The sequence below is a fragment of the Chelon labrosus genome, assembly GCF_963514085.1.
Source record: "Chelon labrosus genome assembly, chromosome: 21".
NCBI classification, from domain to species: Eukaryota; Metazoa; Chordata; class Actinopteri; order Mugiliformes; family Mugilidae; genus Chelon; species Chelon labrosus.
The window spans coordinates 14,834,848-14,861,363 of record NC_140354.1 but is presented as its reverse complement, the minus strand read 5'-3'; the positions used below and the strand labels follow the sequence as shown (position 1 = coordinate 14,861,363).

Here is a 26,516-nt window from a genome sequence, read left to right as displayed (position 1 = left end):
TACAAGCCATAGCAGAAGGCTGCCCTTTCTTGAATCATGCTTAGTCTACATTTTTTAATTTCAGATGACCTTGTTGTTGTAAAAATATTTGTTTATTAGAAGATGAGATAAAGATGAAAAGCGAATAGAGCCTGTGTGCCTTCTTGACTTTCTCGCCTTATGTTTGTAACTTCCCTATCTCTTCTCATGCACTGGATCCGTAAGCCGATTGGCCAATCAGAGTAAACTGCCTCTCAGATTCACAGAGTGGTTCAGGACACATAGCTACAGACGCTCAACAACAGCCCAATACTGACGCAACACCAGACCAACACTTTCCAGTGGCTGACCATCAGCTTGGTGTAATATGACCCTAATGTTGTCTCCTCGTCCTGTCCAGTATATAGATTTGGTTTTCTCTACAGAAGACTTTCAATATTATCTTCAGTGGCACCATCTCAGTAAAATGGATAAAATGACGGGTTTAAATGTATACTTGCAAAACAACAGCACCAAGCTCTTCCCCACGCAAGTTTGCTGATTGAAAAGGCTTGAGTCATCCGTTCGTTGTTCGTGGATAAAACACATTTTTTGCTTTTGTTGCTCAGGCTGACTTAATACTCTCGTTGTTCGTGTAAAAGCCGGCTCCATTTTTTATCAAGAGACCACTATCTGTTCTGCTGCTCATACATTAAAAAAAAAACTGAAATCTGTTTTCACGGTCGTCCTCAAACAAAACCTATAAGGTCGTCCTCCATAAAAGAAGAGCAGAGATGTGATAAAAAAATCAGAAACTTGTTCTTGTCGGGCAGATAAAACACACAACATGACCTACTGCGTAATGGATGATTGAAAAGGGACATCTCGGCGCACAAAAGTATAATTGTGCACCGAGTGAAACATAAATGGCACCTAGAAAACGTAGATGTAGGAAGGCTGTGATATTGCCCGTACAAAAATGTCAAATCAGAATGAAATACTTTCCAAAAATATATATTTTTTTCCCATTGTGGCCTCTTAAAAAGACTCATATAACCATGAATATCTTTCCCACACCATTATGAAAATGTTTTCGGGTAATGGAGGTGTGAACATTGGAACATTAGCACATGCAGGTGCCTCTTGGATGATTGTTGATATAATTAGGTGTAGGCTCCAAATAGCAGAAAGGGTGCGCTTCAGCATCTGCACTTATGACAAAGTTCTCTCCTTGCCTTTTTCCCTAAACTGTTGAGTGCACTTTTAAAGCAGTAAAACACGACACAGTCGGCAAATCATATTTTTGTTCCTAGTATGTCTTTGACCTTTTCGACCCATCAGCCCCCTCATAGGTAAAGTGCTTATTTCTGCAGCTTTGCAAAAAAAAAAAAAAAAAAAAAAAGCTCAGAGAAGCATTAAAGGTGCTTTTTATTTTTATTTGGTGAGCAGGCAGAAAAGATGCGTTACATAAGCAGCGAGCTGAAGGAGAGAACATGGCCGTCCTTTTATCTAGGTTCAAGAGCTTGGATAAAGTGTTTTTCGCGATTTTGAACTCATTTTCAATGGGGCAAGTCTAACACAAGGTCACCTACTGACAATGAGACTACAACAAAAAAAAAGAAAGGATTTTAAAGAAGGTCCCCCGTTTGTTCTGTCATTGTGGAGCCGGCATCAAAATAAATGAGAAAGTCCACAGAGAGCAGCAGTGTGAGCACAGGTGGACCACACTAATATATGTATCTATAGTCAAAGATGGGTGGTAATCTACAGAAAGATAGACCAATTTACAAGTGATGTCTGAGTGGCAAGGTGATGCAGGAGGGTTACCGCATATCATGCCTTTACCCATGTGAACAGAACCTGAAGAATAATCCGTAAAGGAGTTGCAAACCTGAAACGAACCTCTTCTAAAATACCAGAGTTTCCGCTGATTATTGCTGAGTGGTATTTGACTTCATATCCCTGCATTATTTACTAAAAGTTCCTCTCATCGCCATCTGGTGTGCTGGTGCCATGACATTTAACTAACAGCTATGTGGTAGGCAGGCGGCCATTTAATTCGAAGCCAGCCCGAGCCCTGGGGAAAAGGCAGAGAGAGACGAATGAAGATGCACAGATGAAGGTTTCGTCTCCCTCATTGGTTTTTATTGCGTTTTCTACAATGCGCACACGTAAGCGTGCTGGAGGATTTGGACGCGGAGATGTGCCTCTTCACTGTTCATCATTTACCAATCAGTACCAAGGTCAGGATGTCTAATAGGGAACACCATATTTTATTTACAGAGAAAGCCTTCTAATCCAGACTAGAGGAGCCGGTCTGTGCTGTCAATATCCCAACAGGGAGTTTGTGTCTCATGAGGCTGATACAGTTGGATCGCTGCCTGACGTCTGATCAACTCTAATGCTATCAGAAAGCTTTAGGGATGCATTAAGCAATGCAAGTTCCTGACTGGACAGATTAATATATTAAAAACTATAGACAGGTACAACTAACACTAATGGAGGAACAAAGCTAGGGATTTAGTTTTGTGTTAAATGTTGCGTTTACAGCTTGCTTGGTTAGGTTCAGCACAACAGCTGGTGGTCTTGTTCACGACAGAGACAAAACACAGCATCCCTAGTAATGCAGTTTGCACAGTTTACACAAAACATCACCTTTGCATAAGCATCTTCAGGACTCAGGATTCAGCTGTCCACCTACACCTGAAGGACAAAGGACACTCCTTTGAGAACACCAACGTCCAAATGTTAGCGAGAGAAGACCAATGGTTTGAAAGAGGAGTAAAGGAAGCCATCTATGTCAAATGGGAAACTCCTTCTCTGAACGGAGAGGAGGTGGACTGAGTTATTACCTGCAATCAATCCACAATACAGTCCTAACATCTGTCTCCTAGAAGTGTTCACAACTAGAGACTTGAGTCTCTATCAAATAATGGGCCATTGGAGCACCATGTAGTGGAGGAAGAAAACTGGATCAAATAGTTTTCTCTAACTATGGGTAAGTATTTGGTTGTTAACAGACGCAAGTTTCTGATGAGCAACAACCACAGATGCTCCAATTTCTCCCCGCCACTCTTTTAGGACTGAAGAAGCTACTTGGACGAAACCTCTTCAAGAAGCTCCACAAGTCCAGTTGTCTTTGTTTCAGCTTTTTTGGAGCTATTAGGGTCATTTTAAATTGCAGTGACTAGTAAAGACCTGCAGAGTGAAGTATTATGGTAACTTAACCAATGTGGAGAGTGCGCATTGCTTTCATTAAGTCTTCCAACAAGCCAACAGTGCATTGGCCCTGGGTGAGGACGCTCTTTGTAGGTCGGAGCCTTAAACTGACAATGGCATCCTGCTTCAAAGGCCCATAATGTGTTGACCAGGCTTCCCTGACCTCCTTGCGTTATGGCGGCATAATAAACTCACACCATAGAAAAATGGTTTTGCAACTATTTGAAAGAAGACTCTCTCTCGAGCATCTTGCCAACATTGCAGCTCAGTCTCGGCTCTTAACGCGGATGGGAAATCACCCGGGTCACCAGATTTGTCAGCCAAGCCCTCTTAAATGTTGTCTTTCGGGAACTGCAGCAGAGACAACTGAATGATTCTGACTTGACAAGCTTTTGGGATTCCCATCCACAGTAAAATGATCTGACCGCCGAAAGATAGGAGCCACAGGAGCCAGGCTGCTTTTTAAAAGAGTAGCCCAGACAAATTATTTGCAACAGAAGCCTAAATGGACATTTATAGCCTCCCTGAAGCACTACTTCAGACAACAAGATTCATCACGTTACTAAATGGCTTGTGTATTTCTGCCAAGATAATGACTTGCGCTACGTGGCATTGTGTATTATATAAACAGAGGACTGACTCACGGTAACTTAAAGAGTAGTTTTCACAATCTCTAATGTAATGTCTGGAAGAAAAAACATCATATTAATCTGTGGACTTAAAGAAATGAACTCTTGTCTTAAATGTTAAATCTTTCTCCTGTCCCTGTGACGTTAATGCTTCGCTTGCCTAATTGCGTCCTCGCCGAGGAGATAGATACGCTGCACAGAGGAGCAGGACGGAGGGCAGAGGAGGGAAGATCCATTTGCCCCTCGTTTCTCCCCTTTCCTTCGGAGCGGCATTCATCACCATTAGCGTTCATTAACATGAATTAGTGCTCATTAGGCGGCGGTGCGCCAGCAGGCATCTGCAGCCTGCCGCCAACATATCTCCTCGCCGTAATAGACACTGACTGAGTGTGAGCGGTGGGGGGATGGAAGTAGGAGGGGAGGGCGAGCGGGGCGGGGAAGTGCTTTTTAATCTGTGCCTCCCACGATAACTTCAAATGTGTCTCTGGGCGATGAAAAAACTATTTGATATAACTTTTACAGTCATGAAACATAAATTAATACAATGGGGAAGAGTAAGTAATGAATTCATTTGACTATTTATACCTTCTTTGTTCAAAGTGTGACATAAAGAGTATGACTTAAATAGCCACTGATGCGACACACGTTTGACATGTTGGTCAATTTGTTCAAATTTACAGGCAGGTCCTCTGCTCTCAGGTTTTTGAAGGTATTTTCAAGGTTCTCGGGGCCGGCAATGTCACTCTGACATTCAGTCCACCTCTGAAATATCAACACCCTTATAGGATTGAACAAGATGAAATGGTGTACACATAATGATGGCTTATAAGGAAGACATCATGTTGACTATAGTGGTCGCCTTGCTCTTTCCCCCCTCTGGCACCACCAGCAGTTTGACAGTTATGGTGTTCTTTAATTGTTCTGATATTTGACAGATGTATGAGAAAATTATAGACCCGAGATGAAACTGACATAAGGGCAGCACTGAGAGGAAAAGGGGAACTTTGCCTTGGATATATGACTGAACAGCACAGTTGGCTGATGATATTTCAGATTGACTGTAGCTTTCACAAACCTCAGAGGATTCACAAGGTCTGAAGGTTTCGTCAGACCTTGTAATGGCTAAAGACATGCAGAGACATTTTTTGTGAGTGTTTCTATCTGATACTCCTAATGCAACACACCCAATATCGTGTAGGTCTCCCTTGTGCCTCCAAAACAGTTGTGACTCTTCAGAAAATGGACATGGGCCTTCTGAGGATGTCCTGTGGTGTCTGGCAACAGGATGTTGATAGTGGGGGCCTTTGGGTGCTATGGGTTGAGGGGAGGGACCTCTGTGGATCATCCCGCAAGTGATTGATCAGTTTGGGATCTAGTGAATTTTGGAGGCCAGGTCAACACCTTGAACATGTCTTCATGTTTTTGTGTCTGTGTCTGCTGCATCTTGCTGGGGATAGCCCATAGCAATGACAGCATGAGTGTCATTGCTATGGGGTTGGGGTTCCTGGTCTGGTTTAGGTGGGTGCTACATGTCTAAGTAACATCCACACAAATGCCAGGTCCAAACGTTTCCCAGCAAAACATTATATTGTCACGAGATGTTCGAGCAGATATACAGTCGACAGTAGAAGCTAATCCACTGAATCAAAAAGAACGACAGTTTGTGTAGAAGTGCAGGTTCTCTCATCAGGCTTTTATTTGGGCAGAAAAGACGAAGCCTGAACCATGAAGACAGAGGTTAAAGGCCCGTTGAAGCTACACCAGCAGAGAGTCGACAGCTTGGTTGATGGCCGACAGTTTGTCACTCCCATCGTGAACCCACATGCACTCCACTTCCTCGCTTTCGCCGTCCATGAGCAGCTCACATCTGAACTCAAGAAGCATCTTTCCTGCCTCCTCGTTGACAACAGACTGGTATCAAACAGCCCTGCCTTCCCTTAAGAAGCCATTTGGAGCTCTGAGAGGACATTTTTCTGGGGCCACTGTCAATTAAAGCATCTGAAAACTGCCTCTCTCTGCGTGCTGCAGGTAACACTTACTACACAGAGGCATGATGACACAGTGACACCAGCTGGGACAACATTAGTCCCTTGGACATCAGTAACTATGACGGAAAGTAATGGAGGAGATGGCATTTCACAGTTTTAACTGTTAGACAGACAGAAAAGGCATTTGTTTTTCTTAATTCAGTCCACTGGGTCTACATATAAAGGTTATTTTTTATTATTGATTAAAAGGTGAATAACTTGACAGTGTTTTTTCTGTAGCTCCTATCATTTGTGGTTTGGTTTGTCTCATTTCAACTTCTCTGTGGACAAATTTAGAAGTAATTTAAATTTATAACAGGACAGCTAAACTCCTAAGGGGGGTGAGGGGGGATGTTAGCTGAAAACCTGTCACTGAACGACTTGTTATGGACTCTGGTTACATTAACAGGGTCCGATTTGATAAATGGGACATGTCTGGGTGTCCAATCCAAGACTCTGATTCGATTAATAAATTGAGTTCTACAGTTTATCATTGACAGGTAATGAGATAATTAATGAAGGGATTCCTTTTGATGTAGGCTCATGTGATTCTTATCTGTTTATCCTTCAGGGATATTGCTGTTAGAGTGCAAAAAGCATGAACACTGAGCAGTTTGCACCAACAATCAGAACAGTGGTTCAGTGGGCAGCGATGCTAGAGCACCACCAGGACCCATTGGGGTCTTTCTCACCATGGTCTCCTACCTCACAGACACAAAGCATAGAGATAGTTATATTGACCAAGGTCTCTTAACTTGACCCGGTCCTCAGGCACTTAAAGGGGAATTACTGTTTTTTACAACCTGGACCTTATTTCTGGCATAAAAGACGATTGTTTACTCACCCTTATAACTTTTGTGTAATGTGTAGTCGTTTGGGAGATATTTAGATCTCCGTATATCCATATAATGGAAGTGACTGGGGCACCGAAACGCAGCCTCTAAATAACACATTATCTGGCGCGAAACTCACTCATTTCACCAATATTTTGTTATCGTACGCTAGTGCTATTCCAAGTTGAGTCCGTAGTTACCTGTTATCATCATCCGGGGTCTGTAGATTGACCTACAGACCCTGGATGATGTCTTTTAACCTGGATGATGTCATCTCTGAGCGCCGCGCACCTGCGACGGTCGGCTTGTTTACCTGTAATTTGCTACTACTAGTTTTTTGCAACATGGCTGAATATTTTTCCGATTCTGAGGTTGTGGACAAACCATAGCAGTGAGTTATTTAGAGGCTGTGTTATCGGTGCCCCAGTCACTCCCACTACATGGATATACGCAGATCTAAGTATCTCCCGAACGACTACATATTACACAAAAGTTATATGGGTGAGTAAACGATCGTATTTTATGCCAGACATAAGGTCCAGGTTGTAAAAAACAGTAGTTCCCCTTTAAGCATGGCTGCTCACTGATCCATAACAGCCGTGAGTAGTATAAGACAAATGTCCCCACAAGGACTCATAAAACAGAGCTAGCTAAATTTCTTAATAAAAGCAATGTATTTTTTCTTTTACGTAATCTAAATAACAGAGGGCAAAAACAAAATGTCAACTATCTTTGGTTACAGTGTAGGATTTGTAATACGGGTCTAATTGACGACCTAGGTCAGAGAGTTAAATAGTCCCCACGGTCAATAGCAGGAATATTGAGTTTGGACTGAAAGCAGACCATGCGACCCGTCACTAAATCACAGTCAGTTTCTTCTTTCCAATTTCCTTCGACCTTTTTGTTTGGACCCGACTGAACAGTGAAAGAAGAACTCCTCAACAAGACAAAAAAAGGTCACCTACCTGTATGTTGTCAAAGGAGTTCTTGTTGGTGACGTCGTACAGCAACAGAAGAGCTGCAAGAGGAAACGGAGTTTGAATGTAAAACCGTTTGGGGGAAAGAAATATTTCATTAAGCGTTTAACCTTTGTGTCTCAGCTCAGTTTCAAATTAAATTCCATTTGCTTTTCTTCCACTGTTGGCTCAAGGATGATTACCTCAGATCTTCTCCCTTGGCCTCATAAAGCCCTGCATCATACGGTATTTAATAGTATAATAACAATACAGGAAGACCATTACCTCGTGTTTATCTTTTCTCCATGGATCAAAAAGAGAATCTCTAAAATTAGGTGTTCAGGTTTGCAGCCCCATTTAGTTGAAAGTGTACCGTTGAAGAGTTTGTTTAATAGCTAGATTGGTTCTCCAGCATAATTTGTTTTCGGGTGTATCCATGGCATCACTTATTAATTTGCTATTCAAATGACCCAAATGGGACCTTTTAATTAGCTCTATACTAACCTGACTAGAGCCCTAGTCTGGCAAACAAATACAATACATAAATAACAGAATACATGCAATTGAGGCAAGAATCAAAAACCTACACCGATCAGGCATAACATTATGACCACCTTCCTAATATTGTGTAGGTCTTCCTTGTGCCTCCAAAACAGTTGTGACTCACAGTTATTAGTGGGAGGCCTTTGGGTCCTATGGGTTGAGGGGAGGGGTCTCTGTGGATCGTCCCACAGAATGAACCTTAATCAGTTTGGGACTTAGGGAAATTGGAGGCCAGGTCAACACCTTTTCCTGTTTTTATATGTTTTTTTGAGTTGTTCCTAAAACCGTTTTTGCTGCCATCAAGGAGTGTTATTGCTATGGGGTGGGGGTGCCTGGTCTGGTCTAGGTGGGTGCTATATGTCTAAGTAACATCCACATGAATGCCAAAAAGTTTCCAAAAGTTTCCCAGCAGAACATTGCATTGTCACAAGATCGGCAGTGCTATTAACTTCCCCTGTCAGTGTTTTTTAATGTTGTGGCTGATCAGTGCATGTGAACTGCACTCTGAGTATGAGCAGCTCACCGAGAGAAAACATATATTTGAGAGGCAGTGAGCGACTGTAAACGAGAGGAGGAATTGGCCGGGAGGTGAACATGATGCAGACTGACAGCTGTGTAATAAAGCCGGGTACTGAGAGGTGTTTCTCATTCTTTTGTTATCACTCAGCGGTTGAAGTCGGGACACAGAAAATCATAAACTGCTGCGACTGTTGCGCTTTGATTCAGACATCTCTCCACCACCTGTAGTAAACCTCCTCTCCTGTTGTTGTTTTTTGATAATAATGTCCAAAGGTAACATCCAGCCTCAGTTGATTCATTCATCTTCTGTAACCGCTTGTTCCTGTGAAGTGTCACGGGAGGGCAGGAGCCTATCCCAGCTGTCATCGGGCGAGAGGCGAGGTACACCCTGGACAGGTCGCCAGTCTATCGCAGCGCTAACACAGAGAGACAGACAACCATTCACACTCACATTCACACCTACACCAAATTTAGAACCACCAATTAACCTAATGAGCATGTCTTTGTATGATGGGAGGAAGCCGGAGTACCCGGAGAGAGCCTACGCAGACACAGGGAGTCAGCCTCAGCGGTAAAATAAAAATGAGCTAACCTAATATTATATTTGCAGTGTGCAGTGCACTGTGTAAAATATGCAGAATTTCTGTTTGGTTTTGAGCACCAGAAACAATGAACGCAATCAAAAAAAAAGAAAGAAGAATCTCATTAAACAAGGAACTTATCAGCAAATAAAGCCTCAAGGTCTTGGGGGGAAGAACAGAGGCTGGGATGAAAAGCAAGACAACTACAAAGGGAAAAGAGCTAAACCGGTGAGACGTGGAGCAGGAAAGATAAAAATCAAAACAGGGCGGGACAGCAACAGGAGATGAAGAAAAATCATAATGAGAATATATTCATTATATTTTCTCCCAGTAATGTTATTTCCCCTCATGCATCGTGGCTTGCAAGAATATTTGTGTGTTTTCCAAATTGAGCTTGAAAGTTTTCCATTAAGACATGCGGCGCTTCAAGAAACAACAAGCAACTACAGCATCAGAGCCTCGTCACACGTTAAAGGCTTTGTTAGACAGTCGCTAAACAACGGTGAAATGTTTTTTTTGGTAATCAGCTTCAATTAAACACAAATATGGCTTTCATTCAACATCAATTAGTTGGGATTTCCACTTCCTTTATTTCAAAAAGTACTATTTGCAACACAGTTACTGTTGAATTTGAATTATATATAATTTGAATATACAGCGATTGTAAGTCATCAGAGAATGGACATGGGCCTTCTGAGGGTGTCCTGTGGTGTCTGGCAACAGGATGTTGTTAGTGGGGGTCTTTGAGGGGAGGGTCCTCTGTGGGTGTCTGGTCTGGTCTAGGTGGGGTGTCTGGTCTGGTCTAGGTGGGTGCTACACGTCTAAGTAACATCCACACGAATGCCAGGTCCAAATGTTTCCCAGCAGAACACTGTATTGTCACAAGATCAGAGTCAGTGTTATTTACATTTCCCGTAAGTGGTCATAATGTTATGCCTGATCGGTGTATATCAGTCCAAAGATTGCACAGTGTGCGCATTTTAATTTGACTTCCACAAATCTAACATCTACAGAAGGATCAACAACACACCAGAAGTACAACCTCAAACGTACTTGCTCTGAGCGATCAATCAGTCTGGGACAGGACAAATGAATGGTTGTGAAAAATGACCGCGTGACAGGAGGTCATTTAAGGGGCAGACTGTGGGAACATCAACCATCCCTTAATGCTTTTTTTTTTAACCCAGTACACACTAGATGGCTTTCTGTCGATCTGAATATTTCACAGCCTTCTTCTTTCTTTTTTTTTTCATTATCTAACATCTCTTCCTGCTCGGTTTAATCTCTTTCGTAACAGATTTGAATCACTGTGCTTTTGCGTTATACGAATGTTAGAAGTGAAACCAAGATACAAGAATTCAAACTATAAAAACATCCGGATGCTGAAACAGAATTTTTACACAAAAATAGGCTGAAAAATACCTGAAGCCTCTCCACACTCAACAGTTGTTCTCCCACACACCAGATCCGCTGCCTGTCCACCCGTATCTACAATAATAGTCTCCGTGCCCTCTTCTGATCCAGTCCCTCTACCTCTGTTACACTCATATCTCTGCACCGGCGCTTCGGATTCTCTCCCTGCAGCTCTGCTCTGACCACGATAAAACTTACAGCGGCGGGAATTAGCTCCATTTATCATCCCCCTGCCTGTGTTTTATGGAGCAGTGTGTGTTTGCATGTCATAGCAGAGCGGGTTTAAGGTTGTCAAAGCACGGCGGTACGCAATGATCAGCAATAGTGCACCATAATGTCGCCGTCATTTGCTTGAAATGTCAATAACACAGCATAAAGCTGCTCTGACCAGGTCATTTGGGAACACTTTAATATTGTCGCTGTTGGCATTAAACTGGCCTCGTTTTAGCATCATTTATTATTAAAAGCTTGAGGTGTGTAGCCTTGTCGTAGCCGGTTCTTCTCAGATTTGAGCCCGGTAGCACGCAATCGGGATTTCATTATTGGTTTTGTTTCAACCGATATAGAGAAAAACAAAAATCTGTATGCAATTTGATAGTCCTACAATCAATCAGAGCCATTTGTTGTCTCCACGGAGCTCAGATTGATGTATATGTCTTTTACTGTTATGATCAGTTCCCAATGGAGCAACGCTGGACCAACTTTCCCCTATAAAAATTATGTAAGTTTGGGCCGGCTTCCAGGCTGTGAAATATGGTCCGATTGGGCAATTATGTTCTTGTCAAAAACACTGCATCTTTGGTTTATGGCCGTACAGCACCAAAACAAATGCCGCACCAAATTTCATGCAGGATTTTAAACATTTAAATTTAAAGCCGAAAGTATTCAGTGTGAATCTTAGAGGATGTGCATGAAATACTGCAGGCAAACAAAACTTTTCTCCCCCCCGCCCAAAAAAAAAAAAAACTCCAGAGGACACATTTTGGGAGCAAACAGAGCAAAGATCAAGGCAATTACACCAATCAGACATAACATTATGACCACCTGTTTGGTATTGTGTAGGTCTCCAAGACAGTTGTGACTCATCAGAGAATGAACATGGGTCTTCTGAGGGTGTCCTGTGGTGTCTGGCAACAGGATGTTGTTAGTGGGGGTCTTTGAGGGGAGGGGCCTCTGCGGATCATCCCACAGATACTTGATCAGTTTGGGATCTAGTGAATTTGGAGGCCAGGTAAACACCTTGTACTGTTCTTCATGTTTTTTTTAGTTGCTCCTAAAGCGGTTTTGTGTGTTCCTGTGTCAGGCTGCATCCTGTCTCATTGCTATAGAGTGGGGGTAACTGGTCTGGTCTGGGTGGGTGCTACATGTCTAAGTAACATCCACATGAATGAATGCTAGGTTCAAAAGTTTCCCAGCAGAACACTGAATTATCACAAGATGGTCAATGTTATTTACTTCTCCTGTCAGTGGTCTTAATGTTATGCCTGATCTGTGTATATTATTGCAACTAAGAATGAATTACCATTGAGTATAAGATTATTGCCGATTGTGCCTACAACCTTCCTTCATAAAGCTTTGTTAAACCCTCTCCCATACAAAGCAGTTAAAGCTTTGTATGCATTTCAAGCCAGATTATTGCCCAAGGTTGATTGGTATTACACAGAGATCACAAGTCACAAGCGCTTACCCCAAAAACTTGCAACAACTGCTTGTGTTGTGCGATAGGTTGACAAAAAAAAAAAAAACAAGATTGAAACTTGGGTTTGTGGAGAAGCACAGGGACAGACAGTCAAGAGTGTACACAGTGCGGCGGCAGGCTGAGAGATCAAAGCTGTGTGTGCGTTTTTGTTTGAATAAGATGCAAAAAGTTGGGAGAACCACTGCAGAAGACTGCTTTTTGCACAAAGACACCGGAGAGTTCAAAAACTCACAGACAGCCTGGTGCCGAAACAGAAGTTTGTTCACGTTAAACACAGTCAGCAGCATTTCTAGGCTTGGTATCTGCATGTTGATGTGATAAATGGAGCACTTTGATGTTACCATTAGGCTTAAAGAAAGCCTAAAGGAATATCTTCTGACTCCAGCTGTTAGGACACACAGAGGAGAAAGTGTTGAGCATTTAAAAGGTCTCGGGGTGATTAGGATGCGTGGACATCCTGTGATATGCTCCGCAGCCGTGACTTTATAAGTAATTGAAAATCCTGACACAGAGACGTCCAAGGCTACGCTGTGATGTGGCGTTCAGAGAGAGAGAAAGAGACATGTTCCCAGGCTTCAGGGCCTGAAACTGGCCCCCGCTAATAACTCCTCCGGGGTCCCTTTCGTACGGGCGGTTGGGGACAATAAATCCCGCTCTAATTATCCGGGGCTGACCACCAAACCATGACGTGGATAATGAGGATACTACACAGACGCAGATCATTTCTACTCACTAAATCATGTCGCTGCTTACACACACACACATAACCTTTCCTTGTTTAAGTTGCGCCAACTTAAATAGATTATACAGACACATGGGTCCAGATGGTAAGTCTTCCCTTTGATCACGCACCAATCCCTGACTGCCCACAGACCAAACCAAGTGATGCATTCTCCATACATAAGAGAGCACAAAATTACAAACACATACTGAAACACAGAGTGAATATCAAGTACCAGAAAAGGAGCAGAGCCACATTTTTTTCCCGCACTTCCACTGTCGAGTAAAATCCCCCAGTTTTTCCAAGCAGTTGAAAGCATTTATTTAATCTGGCAACAAGGTGAAGACTCACAGGTATGCATTCAAACTTTGGGGTGCACCAGATAACATGTCTGACTGTCAAACATTTCTTCATTTGCCAGGGCGTTGTGCACCAGGTTGTGCACATTTGATTAAATTTCCACAAAAAAAAAAAAGCACTTGCAACTCGATTACCAGCTTTTCTGAGAACCCAATGGAGTGTTGCCACGCAGAGAGAATTGAGAGTCTGAGTCAGTAATGACAACAATGTGAATAAAAAGTACACACACACACACACACACACACACACACACACACACACACACACGGTGACTCACACACGGACATATGCGATGACTGACTAGAGATCACCAAAGCCTCCCCCGAATTCTGAACGTGTTGTCCTTCCAGTCCCAAGAGACGAGTTATAAAACCCCAGCAGAGTGAAAGAAGAGCGCTCTCATCTACACCCCTCTATACTAAAGTGGATGAGGCGTAAAACAAAAATGTCATCAAAATTTCATTATACGGAAAAGAGTGCAAATAATATAAACTCTCATTAAACCGTTTTGTAAATCACACACGAAAGACAACATCGTCTACTGGATGTGCATCAGATAGCACCGTAACCCAAAACACTGCGAAGGCCACAATTATGACACCTACATATTGAGTTCCTGAATGTGGTTTCATTAAAAAAAACAAAAAAAAAAAACAAAGGTAAAACTGTAATCAAATTATCACGGAAAAGTGCGTAGAAGTGTGCACGTGTGCGAGCGTCTCACCGTGAGCGTCGCGATAGTAGGCGTGGGTGACACTGCGGAACCTCTCCTGTCCAGCTGTGTCCCAGATCTGCAGATAATGAGAGAGGGAAGATAATCAGCAAATATAAAAAGGTCTTATGTTTGTTCAGTCAGCCAGCTGGAGGCCATTGTGGAGCCGCCCATTAAAATTTACTGCGAAAGACGGGAACAAGGAAATTGAAGTCTTTTGAATTCAGCAATGAAAAAAAGAAAAACTAGTACTTAAAAGATGCACTCATTGTTTACAGGAGGAACCCACAAACAGTAACTTCAAACTGTTATAGTTAATAATTTTGCTATATACAAATCTAGCGGACGCAACGGAGCAACATTAGCATTAATCGGTGGTCATGCTTCTTTCTACTTGAAGAATATGAATCCAATATTCAGCCTAATTCTAGCTTCACTTTGATCCAACTAAATATCAGGCTGTCCCATTCACTAGCTAGTTACCAATCTTATCTCCATGCTTTATGCTAAAGGAGGAAATGTGCAATTCATCACAATGTTTGCAATAAAAAGGCTAGATAAAGCGTGATCTATGGCGGAGTAGCGGATGCATGTAGCCTATGCCTGTGCCGAGTCTGACTCGGCCTGTAAAAACACCACCTAAACACTAGTGGGCGCTGTGTCTTTTTATGCCATTTGGGTTCATATTTGTTTCTACTTCCTGCTTCACTTCCTACAATTCGAAAATTGCGGAGACGGAGAAGCAGCCGAAAATACTGTGTGGTGCAATCAAGGCTCTTGAGGTCTGCGTCGCCGTGGCGTATAGTTACATTTGTGGGGAGGTGCATGTCAAGCTACGGCGTTAGGGTCTGGGCTGTCACTGTAGCTATGGCGTCAAATTGACGCAGAAACATAAACCGCACGTAACAATTAGCTAAAAGACGCTAAAACAGGTGATTTCTCCCACACTCTTATCAACTCTTACCCTAACTTACCCTAACACACTAACTTTGGTCTCTTCATAAGAATGTTTTTCAGCACTAGCTCACATTTTTTCCTCAGTCTTGGTCATATGCTGGCTGCAAGTGGCACTTGCACATTCGTGATGAGAATATGGGAAGCTGTACGCATAAAAAACCTTGCTACCAGATAGCTATCGGCGTCTTTTAGACGTAGACTAAGACTTTTAGACAGCAGAGCCTGTTGGAAATATTATGAAAAAAGTGTATTTCTGTATTTCTATTTAAATGTCAACACTTATACATGTAGTATGTGGAACTACTTATGGGCCGACGGGTTTTGGCTTGTGGTCTTCATCAGGGTCACTGAGAATGTCAACATTTGTTTCAGTCATTCAGCATCCTAAAATTATCAGCTAAATAACTGATATTTTTACATTTTCCTGTATTGATTTACCATGCACAGAAAAAAATCATCATCTACGACCTCTATTATTTCTGAAAACACTTAAAAACTTTTATTTTATTCCACTTTCAAGGTTGACAACACCTAAAGAGGGGTGGTGCCCATTTCAACTCTTCTAAAGAACCTGATTTGAAAGTATTAATAGTACTAAATAGAAAATCACCTGACTAATTAACACTTTAATGAAGACCTCTCCATTTTGAGATCAGCTCTTGTCATTTCCTACACTAGTTGTGATAAATCAAAGTTCTTACCTGGAGCTTCACTTTGACTCCATCAATGTTCAGGACTTTATTCTGGAAAATAAAGAAAGACATTATTTAGGTGCATATACATTTAAGCACGATTCCTGGATAGCAACAACTTCCGTGTATGGATGTGTGGTCAGACGCCTGCCTGAACCGTCTCATCCTCTCATCCACCTGCCGCACTCGCGTCTTCCCTCTCCATCAATATTACATGTCTCCTCCTCACTCTGGCCTCTTTTGATGAGGCTTTGCCTCTTTCCTCCAGAGGATTAACCCCCTCTGCTCTCCCGGCCTGCCCCTCTCTTTCCCTCCATCTTAAGGAGACATTCCTCTGATCTCTGAAGCTGGCTAGATACACAATGTCCTGCAATCAGATTTACTTCACTTCAAACGATGCCAGGATTTGGTTCATGGTAAAAAAAAGATCATGGTAAAGTAAAGCAGCTAATTATTGTTAATATACCTTGAAAACGAGTTGATAACTATAACATCTTGTTCATCTACAGTACAAGATTGGTGCCACATGTTCGAGATATTTCAAAGAAAAATCCTGGAGACAGAATCTATAATCATGTCTACAACTGTGGGAGTCTGAGCTTAAACTTCATTCTCACTCTAAAAAATAAATAAATCAATAGTAGAAACAGTTACATTGGATTCCTCTCCTTAAAGAACTGCTGTAATTCTGCCAACAGTTTATTGACTGTAGTCCTCTCCACCAGATGGGAGATACTGTCAACATCTGACACATGTACGCCTACATTTACATTTACAGCATCTCAGACTTACAGGCGCGCACGGCTTTTACTGTCTCAGCCGCTCGTGTGATACTTTGGTGTGTTAGCATGCTACTGTAACACCTGCTAATTAACGCTTGTTTCCACCGAGGCTGATGGAAACAACATCAGAGTCAGAGCTACAGTATATGGCCATAAACCAAAGCACTGACATTCAATGTTGAACTGACGAATGAGTTAAAGAAACTTCAACCATTCCTCAACCAGGGATGATTGGTCATGCAACCTCTTAATGGCAACAACTAGTTCTAAACATTATGACCACCTTCTTAATATTGTGTAGGTCTCCCTTGTGCTTCCAAAACAGTTGTGACTCATCAGAGAATGGACATGGGTCTTCTGAGGGTGTCCTGTGGATGTTGTTAGTGGGGGCCTTTGGGTCCTATGGGTTAAGAGGAGGGGCCTCTGTGGATCATCCCACAGATACTTGATCAGTTTGGGATCTAGTGAATTTGGGGGCCAGGTCAACACCTCGTGCTGTTCTTCATGTTTTTGTTTGAGTTGTTCCTAAACTGCTTTTGTGTCCATCAAGGAGTGTCATTGCTATGGGGCAGGGGTGCTGGTCCAGGTGGGTGGTACATGTCTAAGTAACATCCACATGAATGAATGCCAGGTCCAAAAGTTTCCCAGCAGAACACTGAATTGTCACAACATAGTCAATTGTATTTACTTCTCCTGTGGCTGAGTGGTGTATACAGTTTTTCTACCCATTGATACTCAAAGAGCTTTACCCATTCATTGAAAGCAACAGGGTCTTCCTCAAGGACATGTTCCCGTGTGGTCCATGTACTAGGGACTGAACCACACTTCTAGATGATTTAGTTTGATGGAGCGACCAACTGACCTACAGTTTCTTCCCTATGGTTATTATCAATAATAATAACATGCGTCATTTCCTGGACATTCCCGTAATAGGATTTCCATTTTGCGTGATCCAATATCTGCCAAAAGAGGATGTCGAGATGCTCTTCACTGTCCCGGTATGCCAATATATGGATAAGGTCACCTGTTGCCACAGCAACGCTCCAAATCCCCCCCCCACCCCCACCCCACCCCACCCAAACATCACCCTTCTAGGATATTCCTGAGAACTGCTGCTGACCTTCTAATTCCCCGATCCCAGAGGAAAATGCAAGATATTCAGCCCCGACAAGATGCTGCTGATCTTCCAGCGGAGCACTTAGAAAGAGATATCGCCTTTTGTCGACGTGTCGGGCTGATCTACCTCCCCGAGAGTCACAAAGGGAGGAATGCCATACATATTCATGCGGGAACTTGAGCTGCGAGGTGGTTCGTGTGTGTGTCTGAAGTGTTCTGATAGTAATCAGGGTCTCAGAAGTGTTCCTCCTTGTTGTTGTCGTTGCTAAAAACAACCCGTAATGCGCTTAGAGGCTTCATAAATATTTAGCAAGCCAGAAAAGAGTCCCACGATAGCACCGTGGTGAGGATTTTGGGGTGGTTAGTTAGTCGGGCTTGACTGCACTGATAGTAATGCGTGAATTTGACAAGAGGAAATGCAGACTTAATGATCTCTAAGCATGGACTAAGCAGGATACAACCTCCTGTATATGAGCAGCTTATACTATAGGGCTATACGAGCCAGGATGGGGTATTAAGGCTTCTCAAGCTTCTACATCTTTCCGGCTGACTCAGCGTTGCTCTGTTACAATTTACTCACAAGAAGCACAAGAAACCTGCACCGCTTTCAGGTCAATTTAATTCCCCCAAGCTGCAGCAAACACCCTCATCTTCAAATACAAACCGCTCAGCCAGACACGGGATGTTAGCCGTCTACTGCTCATGCCTTTCCCCCAAAGGTTCCGCGGGTGAGAACGCACACTCGGTGAAGAATGACTCTATAGCAGCGCTTTGCAAGGGGTCATAAATTCCAAATGTATGAGGAGCCGTCCAGAGGGGGCCGTGAGGTGTGAGCCGATAAAACATTAATGGCCGCACCGCGAGGCGACTAACAGGAGCGTGACGTCCACAGAAGGGTTACGCATGAAACAGATTTGTAGCACTGATGGGAATAACGATAAACAGGCTGCATGACGCCGTTCCTCTGCGCGTCTACATATGGCGGCTTGGCCTCAACACGTCCAAATTTTAAGTGGCAAGCTAAAGAACCAAGGGGAGCGACATACGCAGAGGCAGGGCTCTCTACGCTGCACTCAACCCAACGCCTGGCTGTCAAGTCTTCTAAGCCATGTCGACACAGACGTAAGTAGACGCTCGCACATGCTGCACAGAAAAAAACATTCAGCCCCATCCCGCTCCATTTGTCTGCTTCAGTCAGTCAGGCACAGATTTTACCAGCTGGTTTTCAAAGATGCTTGGACATAATTATGGTACTTCGAACAGCTTACAATTCTTCCCGTCCTTTCAAGTCGTAGCAGCGTGGCGCAAATTACAATATTTGTCCATTTCCAAGCTCTGATCATAATTGGCTTAAAAGCACTGCACCTCAAAAATCAGTGAATGGAACGAGCTTTCATTCCTGCATCCGTGACATTTATGGCCATTAATAGCCCCATTGTTATCTCAGTGGAATTGTTAAGTTAGTGTTATTGCGGTTGGACGCTATGTGTGAAGTGGAGCTTTTATAATGGGGCACAAGCGAAGCCGACAGTCCCATCTCTGTGGGAGGCCGATTACAGATTTATTTGTGTGCGTTTTAAACCAGAATTAGTCATGCTTAACAGACACCCTGTTATTAATACTTAGGTGAACATGTAGCACCTCCTCTTCTCTCCTAGGGATACAGCTTGGTCAGCACTTTTAAACCGCAAGATACTATTTCACAAATACTTTCAATTAAGGCACGCTGGAAGCTCTTCTGGATACAGAAGTGGCACAATAAATCACACGACGCACATATAATGCAACCTATAGACACCGTGGGATTCACTACGGCTACAGCGACTGTGTAGACCCTAGCGCCGTAGCTGATGTGCAGACCGCAAGAGCTGTGATTGGTCCGCTTGGTAGCAGCTTGTTTCTGCTTGTTTCGGCTGCTTCTCCATCTATGCAATTTTCCAATTGATTGTTTTGGATCAATCAAGACGGAACACATCGAGGAAAGTTAACTGAGGAGATGTGGCGATATTTGATAAGATATTTGTAAGACTTGACTTCGGCGAAATTTCAGCATAAGTTTCAGTTGCCATCGTTGAAAGAGAAGCAGGAAGTAGAAACAAAAATTAACCCAACTGGCAAAAAAGACACAGTGCCAACTAGCGTTTGGGTGACGTTTTTACAGAGCGAGTAGGTCACGGCGTCTATATCCCGCAATACCCTAAAGAAAGCTTAAGAGCTAAGGACAGCGTTCAGGATCAACCAGCATCAAATAACAAGCCAAAAAAAGCAAGATGCGCACTAATAACGCACTAATATGACGTGTTACTCATACGCAATTAGATGACGGCGGACTATATCATCAGTGTAAGAGCTGGAACCTTCCCATTAATGACTTTCTCACTTGTGTGATTTCAAAGTTAATTGACTGAAAGGTTTGAGCGCTTCACTGCAGCAAAAATGCAGTCCTTCTCCTCTCTGCTGAAGCGACACACAGCCAGTCTGTGCTTCTTCTTCTTCTTTTGCTGTTTGTCTTTTCGCTTCTCTCCCGTGTGCTTTTAGGACCCTTCCTCCGCCCTGCAGCAGGTGATTGAGCGTCCCCCTGACGCCATTCGTTTAACAAGGATAGAGGGAAGATGAAGACATTTGCCAGTGGGCTATTCTGGGCAGCAACTAAGCTTCTACTGTTGTTGAGTTCGGTACCTTACGCTAAAGGAAGGAACATGTATTATATGTTGTACCTCATGTTTTGGTTTGTTTAAAGTCACTCTTGGCTTGAGGTGCTGCTTCAGTTGATGTTTGGTTAATCTATTCAATTCATTTTGGTTCTCTGATACGTTGTTCCCAGTTCCCTTTTGGTCGATTTCACAGTCTGGCACAAAATGTTTTTGAACACAGCAGAGTATATTGTAGGACAGGGGTGTCAAACATATGGCCCGGGGGCCAAGACCGGCCCGCCAAAGGGTCCAATCTGGCCCGCGGGATGATTTTGCAAATTGCAAAAATTATATAGAAGACTGCAATTTTTCAATTAAAGAAAAAGTTATTTGTAATATGTCCACTAGGGGGCACATAACAAAACACTGAGACCTGTAACTAAACAGTAAATGGCAGCAATGTACTGAAATTGAACTATTTTTTTTAATTAAATGTAAACATTTTCATAATGTTATTCTTTGCACTAAAACAAAATGAAATCGTAATTTTTTTCTTATAGGTAGTTACGCTATGATGCTACTGGACCGGCCCCCTTGAGATCAAATCGGGCTGTATGTGGCCCCTGAACAAAAATCAGTTTCAGACTTTCAAGATTTATGCTTCAAGAAGTGTAAACCTTCAAAATATATTATAAGAAGCAGATTAACGATTTACCTGGAAAGCTTTGCCATCTTTTACATCAACTTCTACGTCTTTCAGATTTAAATTCCCTCATGGTGGAAAAAAAACACCTGCTCTGTATTTGATCTTTCATCTCCAACATGATGCAACATGTTCACACTTAGAAACATAGAAACCTGAAGCCGTCACACGCAGCATTTGTGATGATAATGAGCCATTCATTATTCAGCTGACTGCTGCGTGAGGGAGTCTTGACTCCTCTGAAAATCTCCCCCTTGATCTTTCACGCATAAAATCAAAAACAGCCAAACAAGGAGCAAACAAGGGCAGGGAGCTCTTGGCTGGAAATCAGCTTTATCAATTTAAATGATGCTCTTTTTATCAGTCAAACGTGAATATATATATGAACACACGTGCATTACACAACGTATTTTACACTAAAAGGAAAGTGCTTGCAAACAGATGCTAGACTGAACACTCTTCTCTGCTCACTTTTGTCAGACAGTTCTTTTTAGTTTGGTCTAGTCGCAGAACGGTAAAACAAATCCTCAGAGGCTAAATGCTGGTCAGATTTATTGCAGTTTTAAAAAATGGCAAAACATATTCCTGAAATCCTCTTGCATTTTTGTGAAACTACAAAACAAAACAAAACAAAACTGGACGATCGTAAGCGATCATAAAGTGGTCCATGCCGTGGCGAAGTCATCCCCAAGCGGGAAGCAGAGGCATAAGTCACCAATACCCCCCACTATAGATCGTATTGCACCAAACTTGGTGGGCTTCTAATCATCCACAGATTATTATTATTATCTTTGTCCATAATGATAAATGACAAGTTTGGGGAGAGTTGAGGAGGAGTTGATTTTAATTTGAGGTGCAATTTTTTCAAAATGGCGGAAAGTAATGGCAGGCGGAAATGGGCATGGCCTAGTCCATTAGAACCAGGGCTATATAAGGAATCAGAGGGAGAACGAATTTTGTTTCTAGGTCACACAGTCTCCAGATATGAGACAAAACATAAATTGACTTATTATAGCGCCATCTAGCTGTAGGCATGTGTATTGACGCCTTGGCAAAGCAACATGCTAGGACTTCTACCAAGTTACCAGGTTTGATGCCTTTCTCCCTTGCAGTTTGTCCTGGGCAGACACTTTTAGGTACGCAGAATATAAGATAAATCATAATAATATTAATAAGTAAAATCGCAAGAAAATCAATAGGGATCCTGCAACTTCGTTTGCGTGGACGCCTAAAAAGACCAAAAACCAGACTGAGCCGCACAAACCTCAAACTTAGCAAAGTCTAAAACCCGATCCACAAACGAGTTATTTCTTATGAGTCAAACGTTTACCTCAGATGAACGCCAGAAGCCATAAAATACAGATAATATTATACTTATGGCGAGTATGATTCATTGCCCAAATCTAAAATTGCTTTATTGTTCGCTGTAATACAAGACTGCAATCAGATTTTGAATCAAGCCCCAGAGTTTGAGGCGAATGCAAATCCCTGGATTTCTATTACACAACTGTCAACAATGAAGAACAGAAAAGGCTCAAATTGCTTTGTTTCACGGGGCACTATTTAATAAGCATGCTGCGCAACCCTACCTGTAATTGCAGGTGCACAATAGACCGCGGACAAAGACTGGCTTCATTGGCATGCTACGACAAAACGGTTTGGAGTGTTTTGTTTGTTAAAATCTGTTTTGAAGGAAATGTTTATGCTCGGTTTTTAGAGCTGCAGCGGTAGAATCTGATAACATCTGAACGATTAACTTCTATAAACGGAAAAAGCAGCAAATAGAAAACAGCACTCGAGTCAGACGAGTCTCATTACTTCAAAGAAAACTGATCAATCTTGTGTTTTTCTGCAAGTGTATAGAAACACTCCACTTCCTTCTGCTGTACCTTATGTCACCGGCTCTTCTTCTTGTCGTCCGTCCAGTGATGCTCCCATTTTCCAACGCTCCTCTAGCACCTCTTTCATGCCATGTTTAAATATTCATGCAGCTCCTCGGGGCTCACCTCTCCAGATCCCAGTGACATTAGGGCAGCAGGTGGCAAAGCTGCTTGTCATTAATTACAAACACCTCCCCAGGCAGAAGTGAACCTAACCCTCCCCCCCAACACCTAATACTTTTAATTTAGTTAAGGCTGGGGCTTGTGTAAAACACATTTAATAGCTCGGGCCTAGTTATGGAACCAGACGGAATAACAACCTGTGACAATCGAGCAAAGTGACACACACACACACACACACACGAGTCCCTGTTCTTCTTCACCGATGCGTACCGTTCCCTTGCATTGCAGCTCATAATTCACCCTAATTCAATTCATTTTTCAAGAAGATGAATAAAAAAATAAATTAAAAAAATGACGGCCTCTTGCTGGCATGATTGTGCTTGGCACTTTAATTGCACCCACTCAGAAAATGCAGGCGGGCAGACAAACTGGCAGGCGGGAGAGTGGATAATGGAGAAATCAGTCAACCATCCCTCCGCTAACTACAAAAAAAAGGAAAAAAGAAATACAATGAAACCATAAAACGTATGGACACTGGAGGATCCAGTGAGAGACGGATGCAAGAAGGACAATTATCAGCGAGCCGACGGACTGTCAGCGACTGTCCACAATGACGGCGGATGTATCGAAGGCGAGCAGAGGAAGATGCAATCATCAAGTCACGGCGTGGTTTATATGATGGGTCCGTTATCGTCCTCTCTCACATGCCAGGACTGCCTCTTTCCCTGCTGTCTTATTCTGCCTCTCTTTTCATTACATTCTCTCTCTAAAAATAAAAAAAGACATTTAACAGACACCCAACAGTGTCTTCTGTGGTTTCTGTAGCTCATTGAGCCATATTTTGAAGAATTAACTAGAACATTCTTGTTTCCCCATAAAAAAGTTTGCCATTTAGGAAGGGGTTTAAATTTAGAAAAGTAAAAAAGTGCTCACTTTGAACATGAGTTAGGAATTGTAATGTATCAGCCACAACATTACAAACACTGACAGGAGAAGTGAATAACATTGACCATCTTGTGACAATTCATTGTTCTGCTGGGAAACTTTTAGACCTGGCATGTGGATGTTACTTAGACATGTAGCACCCACCTAGACCAGACCAGGCACCCCCACCCCATAGCAATGACACTGGTTGCTCCTTGCTAGTCATGCAAGTTTCTGATGAGCTACAGCCACAGATGTTCCTGTTTAAGCCCCAACTCTCCACCAGTCCTTAGGAACTGAAGAAGCTATTTGGACGAAACGTCTTCAAGAAGCTCCACAGGTCCAGTTCCACTTGTTTCAGCTTTTTTTGGAACAACTTGGGTCATTTTAAATTACAGTGACTAGTAAATACTTGTAGAGTGAAGGATTGTAGGAATTTAACCAATGTGGAGAGTGTACATTTCTATCGTTAAGTCTTCCAACAAGCCAACAGTGCGTTGGCCTTGGGTGAAGATGCCATTTGTAGGTTGGCGCCTTAATTATGACTTACATTATGACCACTGACAGGAGAAGTAAATAACATTGACCATCTTGTGACAATTCAATGTTCTGCTGGGAAACTTTTGGACATGGCATTCGTGTTGATGTTACTTAGACATGTACCACCCACCTAGACCAGACCAGGCACCCCCACCCCATAGCAATGACACTCCTTGATGGCAGCAGCCATCCCCAGCAGGATGCAACCTGACACAGACACACAGAAACGGTTTAGGAACAACTCAAAAAACATGAAGAACAGCACAAGTTGTTGACCTGGCCTCCAAATTCACTAGATCCCAAACTGATCAAGTATCTGTGGGATGATCCACAGAGGCCCCTCCCCTCAATCCATAGGGCCCAAAGGCCCCCACTAACAACATCCTGTTGCCAGACACGACAGGACAGCCTCAGAAGGTCCATGTCCATTCTCTGATGAGTCATAACTGTCTTGGAGACACAAGGGAGACCTGCACAATATTAGGAAGGTGGTCATAATGTTATGCCTGATCGGTGTAAATAATGAACTATTACATCAAGTAACAATCTCAGCCTCCAAGCCTCTATCAATAGCTTCATTTTGACTCCCGTTGAGCGATAGTGTCATGCCAGTGAAAGTAAAAGCTGCACAATCAAGTGTACTTTTGTAAACAGAGGACAAACAAACCTCGGTTGTTGGACGACAACACAGGAGCAAAATTAAAATCAAAAACATGCAAACACAGTGGTACCAAAGCGCTACCTAGATTTTGCCTCCAACTGAGTAGCAGTCATGAAGCGATGACTAACATCCACTTGTTGCGTGAGTCACTCTCTCAGAACCATCTGAAGACGATGACCTCATGTTCGTTGGGACAAAGCATCTTTTTTTTTATAGCCACTGCTATAGGACACATCAAAATCGAGTGCATAACAATGTACTCCGAAAAAAAGGTCGGCTATGATGTTGCAGAAGATAGAAGTGGAAGGCAGCTAGTGTCAGCTAGTTTGGGGGCGTATAAGTACATAAACACACACACTTCTTCAAGGATGAAGTCAAAGTGATTCACATCGTGCTTGTTCTCATTTAATCTATTTCAGAGTGCCATCGCTTTAAGGACGGGCTGGCTCGTGACTCAACGGCGCAACAGACAACAGCTCCCTCCATGAGCATGTGTGGCTGTGTATGGATGTGCATGGTGTGCGTGTGTTTGAGTTATGTCACTCGAGTCCCACGCTAGAGCTGCAGTGTATGATATATTTCATTAATGATTCATCTGACTAATCGTCTCAGTTAATTGTCTGGTGGGTAAGACGTCAATGACCGCGATTCAAACTCTAAAATGGGTCCAAACGCAGTGTCCTACACCGTTAGAGGACAATATCCGATGTAACTGAATTTCCGAATGCTTTATTACGACCCAAAGTACTTTCCAACACAGGCATGAAAAATCACATAAAGAATTAATCCGTGAAGTTAGTCTCATTGTTTCAGGTTTATTATTTCACAAACTCTCAGGGAAGTTTGTGAAATAGTCACAAAATGTAATGATTTGATTCATGCCCCGGGACACAGTTTTCCTTTTTCTTCCTTTTTCTTTTTATGAGGCAGAGCGCACTGTATTTCAGTTGGTAATTATCTTCCCATCCTGCAGCATATACACCAATCAGGCATAACATTATGACTGCATGCCTAATATGGTGTAGGTTTCCCTTGTGCCTCCAAAACAGTTGTGACTCATAGTTATTAGTAGGGGTCTTTGGGTCCTATAAATTGAGAGGATGGGCCTCTGTGGATCATCCCACAGATACTTGATCAGTTTGGGATCTAGTAAATTTGGAGGCCGGGTCAACACCTTGTGCTGTTCTTCATGTTTTGTTTTTGTTTAGTTGTTCCTAAACCGTTTTTGTGTGTGTGTCTGTGTCAGGCTGCATCCTGCTGGGGATGGCTGCTGCCATCAAGGAGTCTCATTGCTATGGGGTGGGGGTGTCTGGTCTGGTCTAGGGTGGTACATGT

At 42.7% G+C, this 26,516-nt stretch overlaps 1 protein-coding gene across 1 annotated transcript in view; it reads right to left on the bottom strand.

Moving 5' to 3' along the window:
• Nucleotides 1–26,516, bottom strand: part of LOC311506500 (ras-related protein Rab-26-like) — a 54,395-nt gene that overhangs the window by 14,716 nt on the left and 13,163 nt on the right. The window contains exons 3-5 of the mRNA XM_084570477.1: nt 15,829–15,870; nt 14,183–14,249; nt 7,632–7,684 (exon numbers count right to left, since the gene is read on the bottom strand). Coding sequence (XP_084426603.1) covers nt 7,632–7,684; nt 14,183–14,249; nt 15,829–15,870 — 162 coding nt within the window. The remainder of the gene's footprint in view (nt 1–7,631; nt 7,685–14,182; nt 14,250–15,828; nt 15,871–26,516) is intronic.